Here is a 23,014-nt window from a genome sequence, read left to right on the forward strand (position 1 = left end):
CGCAGGGCCGGGGCGGGGCCCGGCGGCGAGCGGGCGGGCTGCCGAGGGGCCAACCAGGCGGGGCCGGCGCCGCGCCGGCGGCTAGCGGGAAGTCGGCCGACAGTTGGGCCGCCTCCTCCCCTTTCTCCTGCTTGGACGACGGTCTTCTGCCTGGACTGTGGAGCCTCGCCGATCGTTGGTTCTCACAGCCACCTCAGGAGCAACTAGCGCGCAGCCGGCTCATTGTGTCCGCCATCTTGGGGCGACAGGCAGAAGCCTAGGGCGAGGAGCTTTAGTCGCAGCGCACGCCGGGAAAGGGGGTGGGGCGGGAACAGCCGCGCGAGGCGGGGAGGCGGGGTGGTGACGTCAGCGCTGCTGCGGCCGAGTGTAGTGGCTCGGCGGGCTGCTGGGAGGGAAGGGCCGGGACGTGCAGGGCCTTCCCTAGCGTGTCGGAAGGTGGCGAGTGCCTGGGAGCCGGGGTCCCTTGCGTGGGATTGCAACACCCTCGTACGAAGGCTCGGGTGTCCCCTACAGGCTCGCGGAAGGGGTACTGCGGTGTCGGGAACGCCGCTGGAAGCGGGTTTCGGGGGTGAATCAGGTGAACCGCTCGCAGGCGGGCTTGACCGCTACTCCACCGTAGCGCCCGCTTATACAGCTTCGACCTCTTTACTATTTTATTGGGCTGTGATATACAGTAGACTGCACACATTTTTTTTTTTTTTAAATGAGACGGAGTCTCGCTCTGTCGCCTAGGCTGGAGTGCATTGGCGTGATCTCCGCTCACTGCAACCTCTGCCTCCGGGGTTCAAGCAATTCTGTGGCCTCAACCTCCCGAGTAGCTGGGACTACAGGCATGTGCCACCATGCCCGGCTAATTTTTTTATTTTTAGTAGAGATGGGGTTTCTCCATGTCTGCCAGGCTGGTCTCGAACTCCTGACCTCAGGTAATCCAACAGCCGCAGCCTCAGCCTCCCAAAGTGCTGGGATTACAGGCATGAACCACTGCACCCGGCTTCATAACTTTTCTTTTTTTTCTTTTTGAGAGGGAGTCCAACTCTGTCCCCCAGGTGAGTGCAGTGGCAAGATCTCGGCTCACTGCAACCTCTGCCTCCCAAGTACAAGCGATTCTCCTGCCTCAGCCTCCTGAGTAGCTGGGATTACAGGTGCTCACCACCACACCCAGCTAATTTTTGTATTTTTAGTAGAGATGGGGTTTTGTCACATTGGCCAGGCTGGTCTCGAACTCCCGACCTAAGGTGATCTGCCCGCCTGGGCCTCCCAAAGTGTTGGGATTATAGGCATGAGCCACCGCTCCCAGCCAGAGGATACAGTTTTAAATTCCAGATTCCTTCTTCTCTTCATATATATGCACGTAAACCTTATAGATGCAACCCTTGCCCCTTTTAGTGTTAAATCTTACACATTTTTCCATGTTAGTAAACCAGATTGTTGTTGGCGTTCTTGTTTTTTGAGATGGAGTCTCACTCTTGTCACCCAGACTGGAGTGCCATGGCATGATCTCAGCTCACTGCAACCTCCACCCCCCTAGGTTCAAGCGAGTCTCCTGCCTCAGCCCCCTGAGTAGCTAGGATTACAGGCGCTTGCCACCACGCCCAGCTAATTTTTGTATTTTTAGTAGAGACGGAGGTTTCACCACGTTGGCCAGGCTGGTCTCCAACTCCTGACCTCAGGTGATCCGCCCATTGTGTGTTCTTAACTGAGGTAGACTTTTAAGTACAGTTAAAAAAAAAAAAAAAAAAGCCTGTTTAGGCCAGGCAAGGTGGCTCATGCTGGTAAACCTACCACTTTGGGAGGCCAAGGAGGGATGATCACTTGAGCTCAAGGAGTTTGAGACCAGCCTGGCCAACATGATGAAACCCCATTTCTACTAAAATACGACAAATTAGCCGGGCATGTTGGTGTGGCTGAGGCATGAGAAATCAGAAAGGCAGGCTGGGCATGGTGGTTCACGCGTAGTCCCAGCACTTTGGGAGGCAGAGGCAGGCGGATCACGAAGTCAGGAGATTGAGATCATCCTGGCCAACATAAAACCCTGTCTCTATTAAAAATACAAAAATTAGCCAGGTGTGGTGGCACATGCCACTTGAACCAGGGAGGTGGAGGTTGCAGTAAGCAGAGATCATGCTACTGTACTCCAGCCTGGGCAACAGAGCCAACTCTGCCTCCAAAAAAAATCAGCCTTTTTAGTGGCTAGTTGTATGTTCTGAAATCCATTTACAGTCATGCAGTCACCACCACATTCAAGATATATAACAGTTGCACTATCCTGTTTGTATTCAACAGGATTATTTTGAAGGTTCTATCACAGAAGTGATTCTTTGCCTTAAAAGAAAGTTAATCTCGCCAGGCGCAATGGCTCACTCATGTAATCCCAGCACTTTGGGAGGCCAAGGAGGGCGGATAACCTGAGTTCAGGAGTTTGAGACCAGCCTGACCAACATGGTGAAACCCTGTCTCTACTAAAAATACAAAAATTAGCTGGGTGTGGTGGCACATGCCTGTAATCCCAGCTACTCAGGAGGCTGAGGCAGGAGAATTGCTTAAACCTGGGAGGCAGAAGTTGCAGTGAGCCAAGATCGCACCACTATACTCCAGCCTGGGCGACAGAGTGAGACTCTGTCTCCAAAATAAATAAATAAAAATAAAAATAAATAAAATAAATATTACAAGGATGAAGTAAGCCATTTTTATTTAGAGAGAATATAAGTTGTTAGGTACGTTGCTTAAGAGACCATCAGGCAGGCTTTGTGTGGGCAACGAGGCCATTTTATTTTGTGCTTGGGTGCAAGTGGGCCAAGTTCAATAAAGGAGTTAGGCAAAGCGGGTAGGAAAGGGGACTAGTTACACAGGTTGGGGCAAATGGTCAGTTAAAGGTGGTAATCTATTTTAGGGATAGGGAGGGTGTCACAGGATTCATGGTCACAAGGGTAGGGGTTATCCATTACAAACAGGCATGATCATAAGGGTGGGGGTTATTGGTTGCAAGAAGAGGGGAGGGTGCAGCAAATTATATAGTTACGGGGGAGGGGTCTTGAGAAACCCAATGTCCAGGGGGAAATTTTGCAAGGCTAAGAAGGAACAATGGCTGCAGGTTGCAGGGGGACAGCAATTAGTTGAGGCAGGAACAAGTTGTTTCATTTTTCTTTGTGGCCATCTGGTTACTTCAGACTTTCTGGCTCCTGGGGACCATCCAGAGGTGTACATGTGGGTCACCAAGACTATAATGGCCAGACTTGGACTTGGAGGCCTGACATAGTGTGTACATGGAAAATCTTGTGAGATGCACATGAGTATTACTAGAAATAATAAATTTAGTTACCAATGTATGTCCACTTTTACTGGAATTCCTCAGAGAGGTCCTGAGACTCCAGGACCAGAGGGCCTGGATAAAAGGCAGGCATGTTTCCCTGGCAGCAGGACCAACTACCCAATTTGTGGGGCCCCTTGTTAAAAAATTGCTAAGAATCTCAAGACAGCAACAACAGAATATTAAACCAGGTGCAGGGTCCTTCTGACTGCACAGATCGCACACCCATGAAGCTGGCTTAACCCAGGACTAGGACAGCCACAACACTGAGCCTCTCTACAAGCACTGGAAACATATGATGATGAAGACTCTTGGGAGACTGAGAGTTCTGAGAGGTTAAGTAACTTTCTCAGGGTCACTTAGCCTGTAAGCACTAGAGTCTGGATTCATACTCTGCTTCTGCACTGGAAAGCCTGTGTTCTGTTTCCAGGGCTAAGGACAAGCAATCATTCACATCTAACAAAGATCACTGTTAGGAAACAATGCCTGCTTAGTCTGGAAGGAAAGGACAGAAATCTTCCCAGATAAGCCTTGACTGCTCAGAACCAGGAGGAACTGCCTAGAGTCTCAGGGCCAAGGCACCAGTCTCTAAAACTACAGCACTGTTTCCAAAGGTTTAAAAACCTTCCCAAACAATCCAATATCCACAGCTTTAGTGGCCCCTCATCAGTGACTTGCCTAGTCATAGCTGAACCACTTCCTGGTGCTTTGTTATACTCTCCCCAACCTCTCCTTGCAAGAAAAATGGCTTTAAGGTATTTTATTTTTTTTATTGAGACAAAGTTCCACTATCACCCAGGCTAGAGTGCAGTGGTGAGATCTCGGCTTACTGCAACCTCCACCTCCTGGGTTCAAGCAATTCTCCCACCTCAGCCTCCTGAGTAGCTGGGATTACAGGTGCACGCCACCATGGCTGGCTAATTTTTTTTTTTTTTTTTTTTTAGTAGAGCTGGGGTTTCATCAGGTTGGCCAGGCCAATCTCGAACTCCTGACCTCAAGTGATCTGCCCTCCTCGGGCTCCCACCTTTAAGATGTTTTAGAGCCCTTACATAGGAAACAACTCCGCTCTACCCTGTCTCCAACATAGCTGACCCTCCCTCCCATGAAGCAACCCCACAAGCCCAGGCTGGGCACAGTGGCTCACGCCTGTAAGTCCCAGCACTTTTGGAGGCCAGGTCAGGAGAACTGCTTGAGCCAAGGAGTCTGAGACCAGCTTGGGCAACAAAGCAAGACTGTTTCTACAAAAAATTAGTCAGGCATGGTGGTGTGCACCTGTAGTCCCACATACTTGAGAGGCTGAGGTAGGAGGATTGCTAACACCAAGGAGATTGAGGCTATCATGAGCTGTAATTACCACTGTGCTCCAGCCTGGGTGATAGCGCAAGACTTTGTCTCTTAAAAAAAAAAGTAAATTAAAATTAAAGCACCACTTCTTTTTCTCTTTTTTTCTTTCATTTTTCTTTCTTTTCTTTTTTTTTTTTTAAGAGACGGGGTTTCACCATGTTGGTCAGGCTGGTCTTGAACTCCTGACCTCAGGTGATCCACCCACCTCAGCCTCCCAAAGTGCTGGGATTACAGGCGTGAGCCACTGTGCCCAGCAAAAGTACCACTTCTTTTTATTTTTATTTTTAGTAGAGATGGGGTTTCACCCTGTTGGCCAGTCGGGTCTTGAACTCCTGACCTTGTGATCCGCCTGCCTTGGCCTCCCAAAGTGCTGGGATTACAGGCTAGAGTCACCTCGCCCAGCCAAAAGTACCACTTTTTACTTCTCCCAGCAGCTACAGCATTGGCCCACACAGAAGGCACTCAGGAAATGTCTTGAATGATGTCTGAGGAAGGAATAAATGCATGGATGGGTGAAGACAGCTGACTATAACCAAGGAAAACCCATAAAATTTTCAGTAGTTACAACCTCCTCCACATTAAAGAGGGCAATTCCACCTGGGATGCCTTTGCTTTGATGATGTGGTGGGAAATCATTTGGGAGAAGGAACACAAAGTCTCATATTTTAAAAGGAAAAATCCAGGGAGGATGGGTGTGGTGGCTCACGCCTGTAATCCCAGCAGTTTGGGAGACAGAGGCAGGCAGATAGCTTGAGCTCATAAGTTTGAGACCAGCCTGGGCAACATGGCAAAACCACGTCTCTACAAAAAATACAAAAAATTAGCCGGGGATGGTTGTGCATGCCTGTGGTCCCAGCTACTTTGGAGACTGAGGTGGGAGGATCACTTGAGCCTGAGAGGTACAGGTTGCAGTGACCCGAGATTGCGCTGCTGCACTCCAACCTGGGTGGCAGAATGAGATCCTGTCGAGAGAGAGAGAGAAAGAGAGACAGAGAGAGAGAGAGAGAGGAGAGTTGGAAGTGGGGGCCGGGGGAGGGGAAAAGTTCATGACAGCATACTTTAGAGAACTATATAGCAACTGCCAAAGGGAGCAGGTAGGGAGTGTGAAAAGAAAAGGAAATTTCAGGACATGCTAAATTTATAATGCAAAGGAGAAAAGTTAAGCCCTGGAAACTGAGCAGGCATAGCCTTTTCTTTTTTTCTTCTCTGATGCATGACTGTTGCTTCCTGACCTTTGTGTTGAAATGTTATACATTAACCAGACTCCCTATTCTTCATTCAAACTTAGATTAGATGACGTGGGAGATAGAGACCTTAGTGATTGTTATCACTTTACAATAGAATGTTAAGCAACACCCTTCAAGTATAATCAATAGTAGCCAGTCAATTCTTGTATTTATGTTAGCCTTTTTTTGGAAAATGTTGTAATTTCAGCACCCTTATTTTTGCCTATATAAACAATCTTCAGCTTTCCCCACAGTGGGGAGCACTAATTGCCACTGCTGGGTGTCTGTGTTTACCTGGATGGCTGCTCTCACACTTTATGCTTGAATAAATTCCTTTAACTGGATCTCGAACCTTTTGATGATTTTTTAGGTTGATGTTAGAAATATGTTTTTGAGCCAAGTGCAGTGGCTTATGCCAGCAATCCCAGTACATTGGGAGGCTGAGGCAGGTGGGATCATTTGAGGTCAGGAGTTTGAGACCAGCCTGACCAACATGGTGAAACCCCGTCTCTACTAAAAATACAAAAATTAGCCGGCCATGGGCCGGCTGCAGTGGCTCACCCCTGTAATCCTAGCACCTTGGGAAGCCAAGGAGGGTGGATCACCTGAGGTCAGGAGTTTGAGACCAGCCTGGCCAACATAGCGAAACCCCATCTCTACTAAAAATACAAAAATTAGCCAGGCATGGTGGCATGTGCCTGTAATCCCAGCTATTAGGGGGGCTGAGGCAGGAGGACTGCTTGAATCTGGGAGGTGGAGGTTGCAGTGAGCCGAGATCATGCCACTGGACTCCAGCCTGGGCAACAGAGCAAGACTCTGTCTCAAAAAAAAAAAATTAGCTGGGCATGGTGGCAGGCACTTTTAGTCCAAAAAAAAAAGAAAAGAAAAGAAAGAAAGAAAAGAAAGAAGCGTGTTTTTGTTTGTTGCCTTTTTTTCTTTTTTTTTTGAGACAGGGGCCCAGGCTGGAGTGCAGTGGCATAATCAAGGTTCACTGCAGCCTCCACCTCCCAGGCTCAGGTGATCTTCCCACCTCAGCCCCCCGAGTAGATCGGACTACAGGAGCATGCCACTATGCCTGGCTAATTTTTTTTTTTTTGTAGAGATAAGAGTTTCGCCATGTTGCCAGGCTGGTCTCGGACTCCTAGGCTCAAGTGATCCACCCACCTTGGCCTCCCCAAGTGTTGGGATTATAGGCGTGAAACACTGCGCCTTGCCAAGAAACATGTTTTGATAAAATTGTTAGAAAATCAAGTGTGTGATTTGTGACGAAACTCTCCCCTCTATCTCCCTAAGAAAACATCAGTAAAAAACAGTGAACTGTTCTGTGTTTTTGGAACCTGATCAGGACTCGTCTAATGAATGTGGGAAGGCATCAGGCCAGCTCAGGGTGGGCCCAGTAAGAGAGCAGGGACAGCGAGGAAGGACCAGAGTCATTCGCGTTTACATGCAGCTTATGTGCTTGAGGATCACGGAACGGAACTCTTGCTAAGCCAGAGCTGTATTTGGTGGCCCATGGTGAGAGAGGGAAGAACACTAGTAAGTTGTGGAATTAAAGCCATGAAGACAAGCGGGAATGACTTATAATTTGGCTCCAGAAGCGGTGAGTCGTGGGGAAGTAGTGACTCTCAGTTGGTTTGCTCAGCCCAGTGCCTGACACCTAACAGGAGCTCAGAGTGGATCTGCTGACTGATCGTACAGAATAAAGGCAGGGAGAGGCCGGGCGCGGTGGCTCAAATCTATAATCCCAGCAGTTTGGGAGGCTGAGATGGGTGGATCGCTTGAGGTTTGGCGTTCGAGATCAGCCTGGCCAACAAGGCGAAAGCTCGTCTCTACTAAAATACACAAAAATTAGTCGGTCGTAGTGGCGCATGCCTGTAATCTCAGTTACTCGGGAGGCTGAGGCATGAGAATCGCTTGAACCCAGGAGGCGGAGGTTGCAGTAAGCCGAGACAGTGCCACTGCACTCCAGCCTGGGCGACAGTGTGAGATCCCGTTTAAAAAAAAAAACTTTAATCGGTGAGGCGGGGATCATTATGCCTAATGGAGAGATGAAGAAAGTGAGGCCTAAAGGTGACTCCTTCCAGGTCTATTGGTGGCCAGCGAGGAGCCAATACCCTAAATTCTCCTTTCCCAGACACCGGCTTCAGCAAGAGCTCCCACCCGCCAGCCCCACTCCACCCACCCACACTTCCGGCTTCCGTTCAGCGTACCCGCGAGTACTTCCGGCCTCCAGCGCTGGGCGCTGCGGCCCGGAGCTGTTGGGTGGTAAGTCTGCGCCGCGAGGGCTCACATGGCTTTCAGAATCAATCCCGGGGCTGGGTGACGATGGCTCCCGGTGACAGCAGGCCCTTCTTTCTCGCATCACCAGGCATTGCGGGACAGCCATTTCCCTCGCGAAGGTGCGACCTAAGGGATGACGTCACTTCCGTTCTCTGCTGGCTAGGGCAAACCGGAAATGGCGCCAGCCCCCTTTGATGGCAGGGTGGAGTCAAAGCCGGTAGTATTCTTATTTCCTTGTTTTGCTCTGGAACCTCCTGGAGTTTTGGAGAGACCATGTCTTGGATAGAATTGGAGGACTTTGCAAATAAAAATGCGTAGCGGCCAGTTAAATTTTTTTAAAATTTTGACACAGAGTTACCCAGGCTGGAGTACAGTGGCGTGATCTCGGCTCATTGCAACCTCCGCCTCCCCGGTTCAAACGATTCTCGATTCTAGTGCTTCAACCTCCCGAGTAGTTGGGATTACAGGCTCCCACCACCACACCCGGCTAATTTTTGTGTTTTTAGTAGAGACGGAGTTTCACCGTGTTGGTCAGGCTGGTCTCAAACTCTAAATTTTAATTAAGATAAACGACGAACAATTGTCATTAAGTCCTAAACATTGTGTGCGACATATTTTTTGAAAAATTACTTGTTGACTGGGCGCGGTGGCTCACGCCTGTAATCCCAGCACTTTGGGAGGCCGAGGTGTGTGGATCACGAGGTCAGGAGTTCAAGACCAACCTGACTTAAGATGGTGAAACCCCATATCTTTAAAATTGTTTACTGGGAGGCAGAGGTTGCAGTGAGCTGAGATCGCACCACCATGTTCCAGCCTGGTCAACAGAGGGAAACTCTGTCTCAAAAAAAAATTACTTGTTTATCTGAAATTCAGATTTAACCGGACGTCCTGTATTTTCTCTGGCAGCCTTAGCATTGAGCGTCCCCCTGTCCTGTGCTCATATCCAGCGGCAAGGCTGGGATCTTCCAGGCTCTTGTCCATCTGGGAAATAGATACAAAGCTATAAGGACCGTCTGTCTTAGTTGCTAGGATGCTTTTAGCTCCAAGCCTAATGGGCAAGCCCCATGGGTCCCCCTGGCAAAAACTGGACCCATTTTCAGAATCCCCATGACCATGCCCTCTGTATTCCCTTTCACGAAAGAAGTCCGGCACAGCTGTCTTCTCCTATGGGAGAGCCGAGAACTAGGCAGGCAGAATGGCCAGAGTCTAGAAGTAACCACCTTCTTTGGGTGTGGGGTAAACTGGTGTTTGAGATCGTCTCTGTTACAGTGGACAGTATCAGAGAACCTGAGGCTGTCAAGGGGAAAGCTTAGTGTTAATCTCACCTCATGTCTCATTTTGCGGATGAGGCCCAATGAGAGAAATGGAGGTGTCCCAGCCACTCAGAAAATCAGTAGTAGAGCTGAAACCTCAATTCCCAGCCTCCTTACCCTGCTCAGTCCTTACTTGCTGATGAAGTCAGCTTGCAGCATTTATGGTAGGCATTTATTAAAGTAGGTGCAATAGTACATCTGTGGTACAGATGAGCTCTTTGGGTCTTTGTTGTCCCTACACCTCTCTACAGGTTCCTGGCCTTCAGCCCAAGTCTTCTTTAGCTTTTACTCTGCCCAGTGGGGAAAACGGCTTTTTGGGCTCAGCTTTGGGAGCCTGGCCTTTGCCTACTTCAGCCCCTGGGCTCTCACCACTGTGGGTGGTGTGATCTAGGACTTGTTTTCGTTGTCTTGGAACCAGAAGGGGTGTTCTTGGCAGGGTTGGGTCTGGCCAGCTATGTGGGTAGAAGGGCATCCTTCTCTGTCCTGCAATTGGGCTTCATGGCACATGGCCTCACATGGTGCCTGGGGACTTTCCTAAGGTTCCACCATGAGCCAGACTTTGTTCCAATTCCTGATTTAAACCTAAACTTCTTGCTAAACTGGTCCTGAATACTGGGATTCCTCAGATTGCATGCCCTGAGGATGTGCTGTGGGTTTGATCTGATAAACCTTTAGCCTCCTGTAGCCTCTGACTTCCCAGGCTCCTAATCCCAGTCTCATGAGATAATGAAATAGAATAGGCTGGAGGTCAGTGGACTCAGGGTCAGTTGGTGGGACAATCAACAGCCTCCTGGCAGCAGAGGTGGTAAAGAGGCAAGGAAGGAGTGCCAGAAAGGGGCGTTGCCCCTGGGTAAGAGCTCAGAAATGCAGGGGGTGGAAAAGGGGTGGGATGGGATTCCACTGGTAGAAATTACTCCCTCTGTCAATGATTAACTCCCAGCCAAAGGGATGGCCTAGGAGGAGGGCCCAGCTAAGAGGAACTTTGGACTTGAGGCAGGGTATCCAGAGAGCCAGCGTGTGGTCTGCAGAAGAGAAGGACATGGCTGAGTGGCAGGGCTGGTCTCCAAGGACTGGAGTGAGATCCTGCAGCTGTGGGCTTCAAGAAGTCCCCTGGGGTTATCAGATGGCTCCTTCTTGTAGCAGCAGCTGTGGGGTCTACTGGCCTTGAGTCCTGAGAGGGGTAGCTGTGGGGGAACTCCTGTCCTTTTCCTTGCAAGGGCCTCAGCTGTGCTTTTTCCCTCTAGGCAGCCATGGGTGCCAGGCAGTGCTGAGAGCAGTGGGGCATGGCTGCAGCCCTGCAGGTTCTGCTCCGCTTGGCCCGAACCCCCTTGCATCCATTCCTGTGGGGGGGCCCAGTGGCCCGGCTGGCCAGCAGCATGGCCTTGGCAGAGCAGGCGCGGCAGCTGTTTGACAGTGCTGTGGGTGCAGTGCTGCCAGGCCCCATGCTGCACCGGACACTGTCCTTGGACCCTGGTGGCAGACAGCTGAAGGTGCGGGACCGGAGCTTTCAGCTGAAGCAAAACCTCTACCTGGTGGGCTTTGGCAAGGCTGTGCTGGGCATGGCAGCTGCAGCTGAGGAACTACTGGGCCAGCATCTCGTGCAGGGCGTGATCAGCATTCCTAAGGGGATCCGTGCTGCCATGGAGCACGCCGGCAAGCAGTAAGGAGCCATGGGGGGCTGCCTCCCACTGTCTGTCTGGAGGGAAACCTGGGCCCAGACCCAGGCTGGATCAGGGCCTCCCCTCCCCACCCTCTTCCCTTTTCTCCTGGGTCTGGCCTGGCTCCAGGATGAGCCATGCCCCATGCCCCCCCTTCATCTGTACAATTGAAAGATCAGGTGGGAGGAAAGGAGCCCATCCCCTCTCCTGCGCTCTGACCTCTCCCTCCCCAGGGAGATGCTACTGAAGCCACATAGCCGTGTCCAGGTATTTGAGGGTGCAGAGGACAACCTCCCGGACCGTGATGCGCTGAGAGCTGCGTTGGCCATCCGGCAGCTGGCCGAGGGACTCACAGCTGATGACCTGCTGCTCGTACTGATCTCAGGTGTGGTACCCAAGACAGTTGGTGGGGGGTGCACCAAATATCAGGTCTTTGAGAGATCAGGTCTGAGCCCCCAGGATCACAGAGTGAAGTTAGGAGCAAGGGAGGCGGTGAGGAGCCTGGATGGTGACTCCTGGGATGCCTTGGGCCAGTCATCTGGCCTCCCCTGAGCTGTGGAGTCCTCCCCTTGAGCTGACGTTTTAGGTGACGGTGAGAGGGTGCATGAGGAGCACCTAAGCCAGGACCTGGCACATCCGTAGAGTCCTTGGAAAATGTCACTGCTGTTGCTGCTGTCTGTACTAATGTCACCAGGGGCTAGGCCCTCAGACCTCATGGAGTCCTCTCCTTGATCTTCCATTGTGTCCCCCCTGCCCTGCCTCCTGTTCCAATCTCTTCAGGAATAGTTAGTTCTTCCAGTGTCTACTGAGACCTGGGGTACCCCAAGGCAGCGGACAACCTCAGGTGGCCAGGATGTGATGACTGTGCACATATTGCATGTCCACACGGGGGCACCCTAACCCCACCTTTCCAGCCCCCCTTCCCTAAAGTGGGCTTGTCACCACAGCTTGCCTGGTTCCCTGGGTTGGGATAGCCCCTCTGCCTCATCCCTCATTGTCTCTGCAGGTGGGGGGTCAGCCCTGCTGCCTGCCCCAATCCCACCTGTCACGCTGGAGGAGAAACAGACACTCACCAAACTGCTGGCGGCCCGTGGAGCCACCATCCAGGAGTTGAACACCATTCGGAAGACTCTGTCCCAGCTCAAGGGTGGGGGGCTGGCTCAAGCCGCCTACCCTGCCCAGGTTTGAGTCACTTCTTCCCCGGGCAGCCCTGGGTTGGTAGAGCCAGGTCCACATGTGACAGGGACGTGAAAGCCTAGAACAGTATACAAATTGACAGGGCCATGGTGTAAAAGACCATGGGGCTGCCTGGGTGACATCATGGGGGGGGTGCCAGAAATGGGGAGGAGGTGCCTGCATAACCAGGTGTTCTACAAGCTCACGTGAGAGGGGTTAACAATGGGTAAGGAAATGCACTGAGTTGGGGGAGGGTGTGTGGATACCCAAGGAGCAATTTATCCTTATGGGCTCTAGGGAGAGGAAGAAATAGGCCTGATCCTTGCCTGGTGGCCCTTCCCCAGGTGGTGAGCCTCATCCTGTCTGATGTGGTGGGGGACCCTGTCGAGGTGATCGCTAGTGGCCCCACTGTGGCCAGTTCTCACAGTGTGCAAGATTGCCTGCATATCCTCAACCGCTATGGCCTCCGTGCAGCCCTGCCACGTTCCGTGAAGACTGTGCTGTCTCGGGCCGACTCTGACCCCCATGGGCCACACACCTGTGGCCATGTCCTGAATGTGATCATTGGCTCTAATGTGCTGGCACTGGCTGAGGCCCAGCGGCAGGCCGAGGCACTGGGCTACCAGGCTGTGGTGCTTAGTGCAGCCATGCAGGGTGATGTGAAAAGTGTGGCCCAGTTCTACGGGCTGCTGGCCCATGTGGCTAGAACCCGCCTCACCCCATCCATGGCTGGGGCTTCTGTAGAGGAAGATGCACAGCTCCATGAGCTGGCAGCTGAGCTTCAGATCCCAGACCTGCAGCTGGAGGAGGCTCTGGAGACCATGGCTCGGGGAAGGGGCCCAGTCTGCCTGCTGGCGGGTGGCGAGCCCACAGTGCAGCTGCAGGGCTCAGGCAAGGGTGGCCGGAACCAGGAACTGGCCCTGCGTGTTGGAGCAGAGTTCAGAAGGTGGCCACTGGGGCCTATAGATGTGCTGTTTCTGAGTGGTGGCACCGATGGGCAGGATGGGCCCACAGAGGCTGCTGGCGCCTGGGTCACACCTGAGCTTGCCAGCCAGGCTGCAGCTGAGGGCCTGGACATGGCCACCTTCCTAGCCCACAATGACTCACATACCTTCTTCTGCCGTCTCCAGGGCGGGGTGCACCTGCTGCACACAGGGATGACAGGTACCAATGTCATGGACACCCACCTCTTGTTTCTGAGGCCTCGGTGATGGCATAGGTCACATTTTGGGAGTTCAGAGGAGGCCTCCAAGGGCAAGGTCAGATGGCAGACCAAGGTTGCTCCTCAGGGCCTCACTAGGCTTTAGGGCCCCTCCTTGGCCTTGGCTACTTGGTTGGCTGTCACCTTTCACTCAGGGCCTCTGCTCTATGTCCGTTCCCCTCCAGCCAGACTGGCAGATGGGGGCTCCTCTCTATCCCTACTTTCTGGATGGCAGCAGGTAACCCTGAGGATGAGGACAAGCCCCTCACCCAGTTCGCTGTTCCCATGCTTCTCCCTAGGCAGCCTCTCTGTTGAGCCCCTCACCCTGTTTTTTTCTGTGAAGTGAAAATGTCTGAAAATAAATAGGACTATGCCATGGGTTCTCAGTGTGCTTTCCCTCAGAGTGAGGCCTCATGGAGGAGCTACTGGGAGAGGAGCGTAGTATGGCTGCAGCCACCATGCCAGGGCCTGGCAGAACTCTTAACACCCCTCTGCTGGGCTGGGTATGTACAGGACTTGCCTCACATCACGGGAGCCTGTGCCTGTCTCTCTGGAGCATGTGAGGATTGAGGCTGGCTCCTGACAGCTTTGATGTGTGTGAACAGAGACCCCGGGGAGGACAGGCCTAAGGACTGCAGTCTGGGGTGACTGGCCACCCACCCAACCATGACTCCGCAGTGGCACCATTACCATGGCCTCAGCCTGGCCTCGTTGGATGGACATCCCTTCTGTCTTTGGACAGCCCTTAGCTACAGACTGCACTTCTGGTTGAGCTGAAGTTTGTCCCGCCGCCCAGTGCTGATTCCCTGTGACAGCCCTTGTCCTAGGCTGAACATCCCAGTTCCTTCAGCCACTCTCTGGGGACCAAGTCCAGACTCTGACGTCAGTCAGCCCTTTAGTGGGGGTCTCAGCACCGGGATGGTGGGTCCAGGTAGTGACAAGGTCCAGTGGCCCACACCCTTTCCCGTGACCACTGACGGGTGAAGAGGGGAGTGGGAGTAGAGGAATGGCTGCCTTGGCCTGGCCAGCAGCCTGGGTTGAGAGAGGGAGGTGCCACTGTCCCGCCTCCCTTTGGGCCCCCTTGCTCAGTGTCAGAGCCCTCCGCTGACTGTCCCCGCCGTGCGCCACGGCTCCAATCCCTATATGAGTGAGCAGTAGAATCACATAGGAATAAAAAGCCATAGAGAACAGCGAGGCCTGGGACTGCTCTTGCAGGCCCTTCTTCCACCCTAGCCCTCCCCTTGTCCCTCAACTCGTTCCCCTGGGAAGAGTTTCCCTTCCCCACCTGGGCTCTGGACAGCCTAGCTTGCAGATGGTTCATGACCTGGGGACCTGGCTCACACAGGGCAGGCTGGGGATTGGGAGGGAGGTGAACATGGTAAGCGGGCTCTGGGGAACAGGGAGGTTTAGGGAAAAGGGAAATTTGCACCCTACTGGGATGCACGGGCACTGCTTCCTTTCCTTCTGTGCTGGCGTGGAGTTCCTGCTGACCAGGGTCAGTCTCGGGTTACGGTGATCCTCGCATGATCCTGTGACCTGGTGCTCCTCTGGCAGCCTCTGCACATAGCCTGTTCCTGCCTCGGTCCTTGCTTTTGGGAGCATGAGTATTGGCACTGGGTACAAAGTTCCAGGCAAAAGCAGGATAGGAGAGCTGGGGGCAGGGGCTGAGGGCCTGGTGGCCATGTCCCCTGTGTGTGTGTGTGTGTGTGGTGTGTGTGTGTGTGGTGTGCGTGTTGTGTGCGTGGTGTGTGTGTGGTGGTATATGTGTGTGGTGTGCGTGGTGTGTGTGTGGTGGTATGTGTGTGTGGTGTGGCGTGTGTGGCATGTGTGTGGCATTTGTGTGTGGTGTGTGTGTGGTGTGTGTGGTGTGTGGCATGTGTGGTGTGTGTGTGGTGTGTGTGTGTGGCATGTGTGGCATGGGTGTGTGTGGTGTGTGTGTGATGTGTGTGTGGTGCGTGTGTGTGGTGTGTGTGGTGTGGCGTGTGTGTGTGGTGTGTGTGATATGTGTGTGGTGTGTGGCGTGTGTGGTGTGTGGTGTGTGGTGTGTGTGGCGTGTGTATGTGGCGTGTGTGGTGTGTGTATGTGGTGTGTATGGCGTGTGTGTGTGGCGTGTGTATGTGGTGTGTGTGGTGTGTGTGTGGTTGTGTGGTGTGTGTGGTGTGTGTATATGTGGTATTTGTGGTGTGTGGTGTGTATGTGGTGTGTGTGTGGTGTGTGTGGCATTGTGTGGCGTGTGTGTGGTGTATGTGGTGTGTGGTGTGTGTGGCGTGTGTATATGGTGTGTGTGGCGTGTGTGGCGTGTGTGTGGTGTGTGTGGCGTGTGTGGCATGTGTGTGGTGTGGTGTGTGTGTATGGTGTGTGTGGTGTGTATGGTGTGTGTGGCGTGTGTGTGGTGTGTGTGGTGTGAGTATATGGTGTGTGTGGTGTGTGTGTGTGGTGTGGTGTGTGTGTGGTGTGTGTATGTGGTGTGTGTGGTGTGTGCGTGGCGTGTGTGTGGCGTGTGTGTATGTGGTGTGTGTGTGGTGTGTGTGTATATGGTGTGTGTGTGGTATGTGTGTGTGGTGTGTGTATGTGGTGTGTGTGTGCTGTGTATGTGGTGTGTGTGTATGTGGTGTGTGTGTGCTGTGAATGTGGTGTGTGTGTGTGGTGTGTGTGTATGTGGTGTGTGTGTGGTGTGTGGTGTGTGTGGGGGGGGGGTGGGGGGGGTATGTGAGCACACAGACGTTGGTGCTGGTTTACCAAGAGTGGGAATGCATCTGTGAGTGTACATATAGATACTTAGTACAGGGCACATGGCTTTCTACACGCCTGCTGAGGGCTTTGGGTATGGATGGGATCTTGCAGGCGTTTCACCCTGCTCCACAGTGACCCCTTCCCTATACTTCTGTTTATAGGGGTAGGAGGCCAGGGCCTTGATTGGACCCAATAAGGCCAAATAGTTTACGAGCCTAACCGGTTAGATTTGCTCACTGGCTACCCCAGAGATGATAAAGGATGTGTTTGGCCACGGTCTAGATGATGAAATGAGATAAACCCTGCACAGTGAGTGTTTCGATAGGACTCATTATTTGCTCCATAAATGTCAATTTTGGATCATTAAAGTGCCCCTTCCTTGCTCTTGGCTTCTGTCTCTTCTGGCTGCCGCCGCCCTTATGCTTACCTCATCTTCATTCTCTAAAGCTTCCCCGGGCCCAGCTGGAGGATTTACCATGGAGGGTGTCTGGCCCTGCTGGCTGCAGCAGCCCTCACAGACCCGTCCATTCTCTGCACTTGGCATGAGCCGGGAGCACTGGGGCAGTGGGCCTGGGCAGCCCTTAAGTGTCAGCTAATCCCAACCGTTTTGACTATAATAATTGGAGATACAGAGAGCGAAGGTGGCTTATTTGGGACTGCACAGCAAGTTGGCCAGCGAGCCAAGATAAGAATCTAATTGGAACCTGCTTGACTATCCTCTGCCACTCTCTGGGGCTCAGAGACCCTGGGGACAAGCAAGGGCTCAGCCAGAGCCAGGAGATCTACTTCTGCCTCCCTGCTGCCCGTCAAGGGCTTGGGATGGCGACACACCATGCTTGGCCTCTCTAGGGATCCACACGGCGGATTTGTTAGATTCTTCTTGGCTCAGAGGGACAGCTCCATTGTGTGTGTGATTTGGCAGAAAACCATGTGCAGTTGAGTGGTGGGCTTCTACATAAAGGTGTGTCTGCATCTGTTGCACATTGTGTGTGTGTGTGTGCGCGCGCACGTGCACGCATGGATACATGTATAGGCATGTGTATGTGTAGTGCAGCCCACAACCAGTCTGTGAGCTGTGCTCTGCCCCATCCCAGGGTGGAGACACACAGGTGTAGTTAGAGGGTAGGGGATACAGGGAGCAAGGTGGGCAAGGAAGCCCAAAAGACTGACAGAGGCTAGTGTGCCTGGCCAAGAGAGTTGACTTCACATTGACAGCAATGGCAAACCTCATAAAGATTTTGGCAGGGAGTAATGTCATGAAGCTGTTTTGGGACTTTGATGCTGAGCGCCTCCTTACTACAGAGGGTGAGAGGTGAGGGCATGCAAGGAGATGGAAGCGATTGCAGGTAGGAGAGGTGTATTACCAAGCTCTGAGAACACTCTCCCACCTCTGCTGTGCAGCCTCAGCTCCAAAGCCTTTAGCCAGCCCAGGGAACCCTTTAGATGCCTGCCTTGGAACCAAGGCTGAAAGCCCTGGCTCAAATACTACTGGGAGTCACTGAGCCCCTCTGTCTCTGGGAATGCCATCAGGGCCTTGAGGATTTGGAGGGCAGAGGCTGGGCAGCTAGTGGACACTTTGGTGGGCATAGGGACCCCACGCATGTAGGATCTCATGAGTGTGGCGGTTAAATGGCTTGAAAGGAGCACTGGAGTAGGAGTCAGGTGGTAAGTCCTTGTCCTGGCCTTCCCACCTTCCTTTCTCCAGGGCTGTTTTCTCATCTGCTTAATGGGGGCAGCATCCTTGCCCTATTGCCTCTTTAGGGAGGTGTCAGCGGCAGGTGGATCTGTGTGGAAAAGCTCTGTGCAAGTGGGGACCTCAGGGAGGGAGAGAAAGAAGGGAGAGGTATTGGCCTCTTCCAAGGAGAGTATCAGGAAGCTCTTGGCTCAGGGAGGCCCTCTTCTTTCATGGCAGGACCAGAGTTAGAGCCAGCAGGACCTTGGTGCTCACTGAATGAGGCTGAGTGACCTGCTGGCCTCTGACATTAGACAGGCACCAGCAGGGGATGGTATTTGAGTCTTTAATGGCAAGTAGGGTGTATAGTGCCCTGGGAGGTCATGGAGCTGATGAATGATCAACTGGAGTCAGAGTGAGCTGAGCTGCCTGGAAGAGAGCCCCCTAATTTCTCTGGAAAATGGGGAGGGCAACCTGCCTCCCTCTGGGTCTTGGTCATGTACGAGGGACATGATGAGGCCCAGGCTGCGGTGAGGGAGGACTGGTTTGACCCCAGGCCAGAATCCCTAGCTAGGTGGGAGGATTGGGATATGCTAGGGGAGGTGGGGGAGTGGGTGTGCAAGGGTGGGAGACACATACACCCTGGGTGATGGGGAAGCCAATAACCTAGGCAGGCTGCTGTGTGAGCGATAGGAGCATGGGGCTGTCATGAGCTGTGCCCAGGCTGGGAGGGCTTTCTCCCCAAGGCTGTGGGCCAGACCTCTCCCCAGTAACCACTAGGGCCAGTTCTGAGGCTTTGCTCTCAACTTCCCCTGACTCAGGCTGGTTTGTAGTGGCTGGAGGAGGGTGGGCTGGGAGTTGACACTTGACTTGCCACCAGCTCATGTCCACGGCTCTGATTCCACCTCTCTAGACATGTTGCTCCCAACCCGGGGGTTGAGGGGAGCAGGGGTTGCAGCAGGTGTGGCTGCTGCCTTGCTCAGATGAGGAGGTTCTGGCCAAGGGAGGAGGGCAAGACAGTTGGGTCCTGGAAACAAGTGCCCCATCTGCCCAGTCCTATGGGGCCACTGCCCTTAGCAGCTCTGCCTCATGGGGCAACTACTCACTATGCTGTGGTCCACCACTGCCTCCTTGGGGAGCCAGAGAGCTGGCTGTAGTACCTGGCTCTGCCCCATCCAGACAGCCAGAAGCTGGACCCCAAAAATGCATCCCATTGAGAAGGTCTTCCCTGGTCCCCCACACGTCTGGCCTGGCTTTTCCTTTCCTTTTCCTCCACTAGCAGCCAGCAGAGCCGCTGCCCACCTCCCTGGGAAGGTGTGAGCCATATACCTCTCCTCATCTCCAGCCCTGTCCCTCCATCCCCAGTACCAGCTGAGAAGGGGGCGGGGCCCCTGGCTCTTGGCTTCTGCCCCTTCAGTTCATTCCCACCCACCTGCACAGCTTTAGAGTCTCAAGATCTTGTGGCCCTCGCTTGTCTCCAAAAATCACACTTGCAGCCTCACTGGAGCCAGGCCTCTGTCTCCACCTGCTCTCCCCGCCCCATCTACAGAGCCCCCATTCCTCCCTGTCCAGCCCAGTTCCAGGAAGCTGACTACAGGAATATCTAGGCTCTGGCTTGAAACCCTGCTGTTTGCAACTCTGGGCAAAGCTCTTCTGGGGATGCTGTCTGGAGGGAGCTGGTCAAAGACCCCTAGGGGAGGGAGAAGTGTCTGTCCTTGCCTTGTGGCTCTATGGGTCTGGGCATCAGTAGCTTGGAGTAAAACCTGTGAGCCTGTGGCAGGGGGAAGGTCTCTCCTGCTCAGACTCTCCACCTGGTCAGTGGGGGCAGCCCCAGCACATTCCAGCCAGCTGCCAACACCCCCACTAACACAGGCACTTGTGAGGGTCACAGCCCCCTGCATGGTGCCGCTGCTGCCACCCAGCAACCCCATAGCTGCAGCGCAGTCAGAGGCAGGGTCAGAGCCCTGGACTCCAGAACTGAGCACACACTCAAGCCTTCAGGAGTGGGCTATTCCAGGCAGCCCAGCCCCTGCCCACCCTGTCTGGTCCCCCTGAGGTTCTCTCTCAGCCCAGGGCTACCCACAGAAGCCAGGCACCCAGGCAGGAACAGAGCCTGCCAGCTCCCACCCAGCCTTGTCCCTCGCGGCTAACTGGCCGCCCCTCTGCCCCCCACTCCTGCTGACCCCCGGGGCACCTGAGGCTGGCACTTCACTGCTGCTCCCACTGCCTGGGGCAGAGAAGCGTGCTTCCCATTCTCCCCACCTGCCTGCCCCCCAGGGCTCCAGCCCCTCTGTGCCTGTGTCCCCAGATCCCCAAGGCTCACCTCAGTGGCGCTGTCTCCTCACCAGAGGCACTGCAGTGTGGGAACTGTCCCGAGGAGCCGGTTCTCAGCTGAAACAAAGAGGTGGGGGAGAAAGGGGGGGCAGCGGGAGAGGGAGAGGGTGAGTGAGCGGGCGAAGGAGTGGAGGCTGGAGGGGGAAGAGAGAAGGGAGAGGATGAGAGAGAAGAGGAGAGGGGAGGGGAGAACAACGAGCCCGCTGCCTGCCCGCCCGCTGATAGATAAAGCCTGACACCCAGGGACTGAAGGGCCAGCAGAGGAGAGGAGAGGAAATGGGGAGGGGGCGGAGAAGATGAGGGCCAGACTGAGAGAGAGAGCGGGGAGACTGCTAGTGGGCGGGAGAGCAGGGACTGGGTGAGGAGGTGGTGGGCAAGTGAGGGGCGTGGGCAGGAGAGGGAGTGGGATGAGAGGCAGGTTGCAGGGGGCCGGTGGCTGATGGCTGAGCTGGTCAGAGGGGCCCCACCCATCCCATGCCAGGCTCTGGACTCAGGGGAGACCAACAGGACTTGAATGGCAGAAGGCCATGCAGGGAGGGGGACTGGCTAGCCGTGGGGTAAGGGGCTGGACTGGTGGGCTGGCTGGGAGGACTGCGGCCAGTGGCAAGTCGACAAAGACATGAGAACCACGGTGTCTGAATGGAGGAATCGGCTTCTGCTGACCCCTGGGTGCCCCGGCCCGGAGCATCCCAGCCAGAGCCTCCTGGAGTGGGGGTGGGGGGTGCAGATTCACTCTGGGGCGGTCCAGGCTCTCAAGTGTTGGCCTGAGGTGGAGGGGAGAAGACATGGGCTGTGAGGCCAGGCAGGGGTCCCAGTCATTCCCTGAGAGCTCAGAACACTCAGGACACACACCATGACTGACTACACATCAGGATGCTGGTGTCACCGTCTTTTGGGGGAGGGGATGGTTAATGGGGCCTATCCCTTGACTGAGAACTGGGTAGGGGAAGCCCAGTTCACACACAACAGAGTGTGTGCCCCACCCCCGCCCGGGGAGCGAAGGGGAGGGGGCAGGATCCCTAGCACAGGGAGGGAGGGGAAGAGTAGGGCTGAAAGAGGTAGGGAACCCCCGGGAGAGAGAGGGGGTGGGGGAAGGAGGCTGCAAGGGGTGGGCCTGGAGCTGCAGGACCACCGAACCAGAGGCTCCCACTCCACACCCCACAATTCTCAGGCTGCCTAATGCTGAGCTAATGAAGGATGAAATAATGAGCCACTTCCCTGCTGCTGCCCTCCTGCTGCCAAGCGCTGCTGCTGTGACAAGCAAGGGCACTGCCTGGGGAAGTCAGCTCGGCCAGTCTGTGTGAGTGTTCGCTGGGAGAGAGGGCAGGGTGGCCTTGACCAGGGCCGGCTCATCCCGCTCTTATCCCAGGCACAGCACCCCGGCCAGTTCAGCCTCCTCTCACGATCAAAGGCACAGAAGTTCTGGCCACCCTCCCACACCTTCTGACCAAGGGAAGTTCCCCTTCTTATCTGAGACTCCTCTTGGAGATTCCAGAGCACATTCTTTGGAGAGGAGGAGGAGGGGAGGGAGCAAGGGCTTGCCTAAAGCTGTGACAGGAAGACTCCCAGAGAGTCAGCCCCTCAGTGCCACCCGCATAGAAGGGTCAGAGATGTGTGCCCCTTAACTCTGCCTCCCCAAGCCCTATCACCTCCTCAGGGAAGCCCTCCTGGGCCCACCCAGCAGGGCTACAGTGACCTGGCTGCCACTAGTCCAGCTGTCTCCTCCTATAGCCTGGAGCTCAGAGAAAGGAAAGGTCCTTCCTTCCTTCTTTCCTTATTCTTCCTTTATTTACTTTTTATTTAGAAATGATTTCAAACTTACAGAAAAGTTGCCAGAATAGGAATAGTACAGTAGACACCATGTGCTCTTTAGGGGATATGTTCAGCTACTGTGAATATTGTGCTCCGTTTGCTCTGTGTGTGTGTGTGTGTGTGTGCGTGCGTGCACGTGCGTGTGTGTAGACATACATATTTTCTTTTCTTACTCATTTGTGTAAGTTGCAGACATTTGAAAGGATTGCTTCCTATCTGTCTCTGTCTCTGGAGCCAGCCCATGGGAGCCCAGACCACATTACGTGGAATGAATGAAGGCCTGAGACAGGCAGGGAATGAGCAGATGTCACCTACTGGGAGCTTGAGACCTGGGGACTGGCCAAGGCCACCCTGGGAGTTGGGCCAGTCTAGGGCTTGGGTTGGGGCAGGGAGCTGTGCTGGGCCTGGGGTCCTGGGAAGCAAGTGAGCAAGCGGGGAGGGAGCCATTGCCCACCAAAGCGAGCAGGTGGTGTTTGCCGGGTGTGGAGCTGCAGCATATGTTTGTGGAGATGGCGGCAGGCAGGCAGGCAGGGTGGAGCCGGGAGAGCGGGATGGCTGTGCTGCGGCACCTGGCACACTTGGGAGAATGTGCGCTGTTGGGCCCTAAGTGATGTGAGAGGACCCAGCTGCTGGAGGCCCCAGCCCCTGCCTTTGGGACCCTCCCTACAACACTGTGAAGGACAGGGCCAGGATGGAGTTCCACCTGACCAGCTGGTCTGTGCTGATCTCCAGGAAGGGGCATGATGGGGCTCCAGCCATACTGGGGTTTACATGCCGGTCCCTGACACAGGGCTGCATTCTTTCTGCACCCCCAGTACTCCCAAGTAGGTTGGAATCCCATCTGGAGATCCTCCTTCAGATGGCTATTCTCATTCCTCCCAACTCCCACCCAAAGGTCATGGTTAAGAAGTTTGGTATTTAGGCCGGGTTTGGTGGCTCATGCCTATAGTCCTAGCAC

The 23,014-nt window shown here is 54.1% G+C and overlaps 1 protein-coding gene and 1 long non-coding RNA gene across 2 annotated transcripts; one reads left to right on the forward strand and one right to left on the reverse strand.

Annotated features, from left to right (window-relative positions):
* Nucleotides 1-2,672: 2,672 nt before the first annotated feature.
* Nucleotides 2,673-8,306, reverse strand: LOC105722891 (uncharacterized). The gene is made up of 2 exons (XR_001108704.2): nucleotides 8,088-8,306; nucleotides 2,673-3,247 (listed from the first exon to the last, which is right to left on the reverse strand). It is a non-coding gene; the product is annotated as an uncharacterized LOC105722891 (long non-coding RNA).
* On the forward strand, nucleotides 8,193-13,881 carry GLYCTK (glycerate kinase). Its single transcript, XM_012460668.2, has 4 exons — nucleotides 8,193-11,130; nucleotides 11,362-11,513; nucleotides 12,135-12,310; nucleotides 12,649-13,881. Exons 1-4 carry the CDS (start codon nucleotides 10,754-10,756, stop codon nucleotides 13,513-13,515), a joined length of 1,572 nt encoding a protein of 523 aa, XP_012316091.2. The 5' UTR covers nucleotides 8,193-10,753; the 3' UTR covers nucleotides 13,516-13,881.
* Nucleotides 13,882-23,014: the final 9,133 nt, after the last annotated feature.

The sequence above is a fragment of the Aotus nancymaae genome, unplaced genomic scaffold (genome assembly GCF_030222135.1).
Source record: "Aotus nancymaae isolate 86718 unplaced genomic scaffold, 86718_ANA_hifiasm-v0.15.2.pri h1tg000067l, whole genome shotgun sequence".
NCBI classification, from domain to species: Eukaryota; Metazoa; Chordata; class Mammalia; order Primates; family Aotidae; genus Aotus; species Aotus nancymaae.